Source organism: Balaenoptera acutorostrata, chromosome 18, assembly GCF_949987535.1.
Source record: "Balaenoptera acutorostrata chromosome 18, mBalAcu1.1, whole genome shotgun sequence".
Taxonomy (NCBI): domain Eukaryota; kingdom Metazoa; phylum Chordata; class Mammalia; order Artiodactyla; family Balaenopteridae; genus Balaenoptera; species Balaenoptera acutorostrata.
Window position 1 is genome coordinate 11,067,691 of NC_080081.1, and position 6,000 is coordinate 11,073,690.

The 6,000-nt window shown below is 45.0% G+C and overlaps 1 protein-coding gene across 3 annotated transcripts in view; it reads right to left on the reverse strand.

Moving 5' to 3' along the window:
• Window positions 1-4,394, reverse strand: part of CLYBL (citramalyl-CoA lyase) — a 247,570-nt gene extending 243,176 nt beyond the window's left edge. For all 3 annotated transcript variants that reach the window (XM_057532665.1, XM_057532666.1, XM_057532667.1), the window contains exon 1: window positions 4,310-4,394. In XM_057532665.1, the coding sequence (XP_057388648.1) occupies window positions 4,310-4,371 (62 nt within the window). In that variant the 5' untranslated portion in view covers window positions 4,372-4,394. The remainder of the gene's footprint in view (window positions 1-4,309) is intronic.
• Between the last annotated feature and the right edge of the window lie 1,606 nt (window positions 4,395-6,000).

Here is a 6,000-nt window from a genome sequence, read left to right on the forward strand (position 1 = left end):
GCCAGGACATGGAAGCTACCTAAGTGTCCATTAACAGATGAATGGATAAAGAAGATGTGGCACATATATACAATGGAATATTACTCAGCCATAAAAAGAAACGAAATTGAGTTATTTGTAGTGAGGTGGATGGACTTAGAGTCTGTCATACAGAGTGAAGTAAGTCAGAAAGAGAAAAACAAATACCATATGCTAACACATATATATGGAATCTAAAAAAAAAAAAAAAAAGGTTCTGAAGAACCTAGGGAAAGGACAGGAAAAAAGACGCAGACGTAGAGAATGGACTTGAGGACACGGGGAAGGGGAAGGGGAAGCCGGGACGAAGTGAGAGAGTGTCATGGACATATATACACTACCAAATGTAAAATAGATAGCTAGTGGGAAGCAGCCGCATAGCACAGGGAGACCAGCTCGGTGCTTTGTGACCACCTAGAGGGGTGGGATAGGGAGGGTGGGAGGGAGACGCAAGAGAGAGGGGATATGGGGATATATATATACATGTAGCTGATTCACTTTAGCTGTTTCTGTTATACAGCAGAAACTAACATAAAAATGTAAAGCAATTATACTCCAATAAAAATGTTAAAAAAATGATAACTACAACAAAGTATCACTGGATTTGTAACATATATAAATATAATATGTATAACAATAATATCATAAAAAAGAAGAAAAGGGAATAGAACTATATAGATATAACATTTCTCCATCTTCTGGAATTAAGTTAGTATAAATCAAAAGTAGATTCTGATAAGTTAAGATGTATATGGTAACATATTATACATACAATGAAATATCCAGCCATAGGAAGGAATGGAGTTCTAATACACGCTACACCATGGAAGACTCTTGAAAACACTATGCTAAGTGAAATAAGCCAGAAACAAAAGGACAAATATTGCATGATTCCACTTCTATGAAATACCTAAAATAGGCAAATTCAGAGACACAAAAAGTAGATTAGAGAATACCAGGTGCTAGGAAGAAGGAGTTATTGCTTAATGGGTACAGAGATTGTTTGGAGTGACGAAAAAATCAGGGGGATAGTGAATATGATAATGCCACTAAACTGTACACTTAAAATGGTTAAGATGGCAAAGTTTATGTTATACATATTTTACCACAATTTTTTTTAAAAGATGCATATGGTAAGCCTTAGAGCAACCACTAAAAAAAAAAATAGTGGAAAAAATCATTAAAGAAATAAAAAGTATTACATAAGAAAATAGTCACCTAATGCAAAAGAAAGCAGTAGAAAAGGAACAGAGAAACAAAAAAGACATGAGACATATAGAAACCAATACCAAATAAACACATTACAAGAAAGGAAAAGTACAGACCAATGTCACTCATGAATACAGATGTAAAACCCTCAAAATATTTTGCAAATCAAATCCAACAATGTATAAAAAGAATTATATGCCATGACTAAGTGGGATTTATGCCAGGTATACAAGGCTGGTCCAATATTCAGAAATCAATTAATGTATATGCCACATCAACAGGCTAAAGAAGAAAAATCATATGATCATATCAATTGATTACAGAAAAAGAACCTGACAAAATTCAACACTGATTCATGTTAAAAAAAAAAAAAAAACCTCAGTAAATAGGGAATAAAAAAGTTCTACAAAACACCTACAACTAACATCAGACTTAACGGTGGGAACTGGATGCTTTCCCTAAGATGGGGAACAAGGCAAGAATGCTTCCTCTCATCACTATTTAACATGCTACTAAAACCACTAGCTAGTGCAACTAGACAAGAAAAGGGAAAAGAGAATCTTACCGTATGATGAATATATGAAACAACTTCACTGAAGGGGATGGAAGAAAAAGGTGCTAACCTAAGTAACTGTGGAAATGAGTGGAACCTATAAGACTAAAGGGAAAGGAACTGCACCTAAGCACTGCACTCTAGTTGATAAAGCTTTTTTCCCATGGAGTATGGCCTAACAAGTCAGATACTGCTACATGTGTATGCTGAAACTGAATAACTGAGTAACTGGATGGTGCATGGTGGGAGCCAGGTTTCTCACTGGGGGAGTGAAAATTTACAAACAAGCAAGGTGAAGAGGCTAGAATGATTCTATGGTTACATCAGAAATATTTCTAGATGTGTATTTATGCATGGGTTACTATTCACACATATTTCTTTGAGGATTTAAAAGACATCCGTAGCAATAGCACACCTACCTGTCGGCAGTTATGTTCCCCCAACTTGAGGACAGGGTATTTATATAAACTGAGAAGTGGCAACAGAGAGCTGCAAGGCTGGAGACAGGATAGGCGGGGAAGCATCAGGCACAGCAAGAGAAGCAAATGTTGGAGGGTCGGGAAGAGGTTTCAGCACCTGCCTATCAGCAATGTTGCTGATACTCTAAAAACAGAAGAAAAAAGCCAACAGAAGCCAGTCCACTGGCCTGAAGCTGAAGTGCAACGCAACTGGGATAGAAATTAAGGCATGTCTAGGCAGACTTTTCTAAGTTGACCTTGGGCACATTTACTTTTCCCGTCCCCACGTGTGCTGAAGGCGCCAGGACCCACAGGACTTAACTTGGGGTGTAGGCTCTGGGAAGGGCCCTGCATGAAAGCCTGCTGCCATGGCCTTGGTGGGGTGTGTAGGCGTGCTGAGAATGAGCCAGTGTGCTAAGGGAGATGACGAGCATTATGAGCTGGGCCCCAAGAGCCTTAGAAGTAGGTGACTGGGTGTGGTCACTCGACCCACTGTTGAACAGGCCACAGAAGCTGGCCCCTTCGCAGGCCAGGAAAGGACTTTCTGTAAGGGTCTGGGTAGACCCCTTCAGGGGCTCCTCTGGCTCCAGGGGTGAGCTCCGGTGTCCAGGGACATTACCAGGCCCAGATGTAGGAAATGGGAAGGTGGGATGCATAAAACCAGGCGGGTCCTGGTATGGGACACCGGTGAGTCAGGAAGCACCGAGCAAGCAGATGTAAAAAAGTTCCAGACCAGGGCTTCCCTGGTGGCGCAGTGGTTGAGAATGTGCCTGCCAATGCAGGGGACACGGGTTTGAGCCCTGGTCCGGGAAGATCCCACATGCTGTGGAGCAACTGGAGCAACTGGGGCAACTGGGGCAACTGGGGCCGTGAGCCACAATTACTGAGCCTGCGCGTCTGGAGCCTGTGCTCCGCAACAACAGAGGCCGCGATAGTGAGAGGCCCGCGCACTGCGATGAAAAGTGGCCCCAGCTTGCCGCAACTGGAGAAAGCCCTCGCACAGAAACGAAGACCCAACACAGCCATAAATAAATAAATTAAAAAAAAAAAAAAAAAAAGTTCCAGACCAGGAGCCACTGACTTGGTTTCTGAACCCAACTCTGCCATTCTCCGCTTTGAGAGTCACTTAGCCTCTCCTAGCCTCAGTTTCCTCATCTTTATGAACGACTCACCCAGCTTCTTCACATGGTGATCAGCGAACAGAATGAGATACGGTATGTGCATGTAGTTGGCAAACAAGCAAGTCTCAACCAGCGGTTCTCAAAGTGTGATCTGGGGACACCTGGGGGTGGGGGCGGGGTGCCCTGAGACCCTTTGAGAGGGTCTGCGAGCTCTTCCCTTTTCCAAATAGATTGTGCATGAGCCTGGAATTTCCTGGCAAACTTCCTCCAAGACAGCTGATATGAGACTCCAATGGTCCTTAATTAAACTGAAGAGATTTTCAAACATATAAAACCATGCCACTTTTTTTTAAATAGTTATTTTCATTATAGATGTCATTTGCGTTAAATTTGAATGGATTTGTTATTTTTAAATGAATATTTAAAATTTTTGTTTTAATTCCTCATACCGTTAAAATCAACAGATACAAGCAAAAGCTCTTCGGGGTCCCCAATAATTTCTCAGCCTGTAAAGGGGTCCTGAGACCAGACAGTTTGGGAACTGCTGTGCCCAACAACAGCGGAGGCGAGCCGCCTCTCAGCAGCCTCTCAGCATCCTCTGAGAGGCTGACTCCAGGCCCCCTTTTATAAAACACGCATACGTTCACGGTTTCCACGTGTGGGGACGCTAGTTTTGTTTTCTGGGTATCAGAGATCCAACGCTTGTACCCATTTCCCCGGCTCAAGCAAGGGCCCTCCCACAGGGAGGCACGGACAGTGTGGGGCGACCCTCGCGGGGCGTCGGCGACCTTGGCAGAGGTCGAGCCCGCGCGCGCGGGAGGCGCACGGTGCTCCCGGCCGGCGGGAGTTCCCGCCTGTGGGCGAGAAGGCCGCGCCTGCGCGGCGCTGAGCCGGGTACCGACCCACGGCGAGCCTGGCCGGGTGGCGGGGGACTGGGGACGTGCACTCACAGCCTCGGCAGCGCCGCTGCCGCCGCTCCGCGCGCCGCCCTCCTCAGCAGACGCACCGCCATCTTGTCTGCGCGTGGGCCCCGCCCCCGCCATGTCCGTCTCCGCTTCGTCCCGCCCCTGTCGCCACGCCCCCACGCCGCCGCGTCCCGCCTAGAGCTCGTCTCCACGCCCCGCCCCGTCCCCGCAAGCCGCGCCCCCCTGCTCTTGCGCACCTGCCCCCTCCGGCTGTCAGAACTTCCAGGCTGTAACGCGAGGCAGAGCAGAGAGTCCGAATGGGTGGATTTTTGGGTGACTGAATCCAACCCTTCCCCGTGCTTCTGGGTTTTTAGGGCGGGTTTTGAGAGACCTTGCATTTTCCCAGCCAGACGTTGCCAGATTTTCCAGGGATTTCTTTACTGTTTTTGTTTAAATACTATACCTAACAAAGATTGTGACTCTCACCGTGTGCGTGCCTCGGTTAACAGTTAATCCATTATGGGACATATATGACTGTAATAGGGTCAGAATAGATGCTGCTGGCAGCTTTCTGGGCCAAAGAAATACTTGTTGAAGACACGGGGCAGCAAACACAACGCTTCACTCCAACTCCTTCCTGCCAGTCTGTCAAAACTCGGGCTTCACAGTCAGGAGAATGCTAAGGTATTAAAACAGCTTACCATCTGTGTGACTTTGGACAAATGACTTAAGCTCTCCCTGCTGCAGTTTCCTCCTATAAGATGGGAATATAAATAGTACTCACCTCATAGGGTTATTATAAGGATATGTTGCGTTAATATACCGAGAGCTTAAAACCTCTTCTGGCCCAGAGCACGTGCTCAGTAATGTTAATTACTTCTCATTATTATTATCATCACACCAATTCCTTTCTTAAAAATCTTTGGTGACTTCCAATGAGAAGTGTTAAAATGAAAAACAAATGAAGAACAACCTTGAAAATTCCCTGAGCAGACAAAATCTGTTTCATCATACAAGCAAAGCCTAATTTAGCTTATTTTGCAAGACAACTTGACCTAGGTCATTTCTTGCTTATGCCTCTGGAAATCACAAGCAAAAACTTGAACTATTTCCCAAGGTAACCACTGACCAATTCCCTATATTGAAGAAAACTCTAGTATTGTAACCAATCACTGTGAAGAATAAACAGTCACTACTCTCTCACTAAATAAGCTGCTTTGTAACAATATATGCCCGAGCCTCATTCCATGTTTTGGTTTGAGTGCTCCCAGTCTGCAAAATGTCTTTTTGATGTGGGCACAATAAACTTCTACCAATTACTACTTTGGGGATTCATTGGTTTTACTTCTGTTATTTATGAAATTTTGACAGAAGCATTTAGAATAAAACCCCAGTTCTTCACCATGACCCTGAAGTCCTTACTCGATCTGGCCCCTGCCTGTCCCTTCAACCTTATCTCAGCCCCACCCATCTTCTTTCTGTGGGTTTTTTTTGTTTTTCTTTTTTGTTTTTTTAGTGCGATAAGCCCCCTCCCACTTCAGGGCCTTTGCACATGCTGTTTCCTATCCCCAGAACGCTTATGGCTATACTGTCGCATCCTCCTGGACATTTACCCTACCTGCCACCTGCTCAAAGAGCCTGAGCTGACAACCCAAACTAGAGCATCCCCCTGGTCTATTTCACTGGCACAGCAACCTGATCATTTCCGTCACAGCCCTCATCACAATGTTATTTAT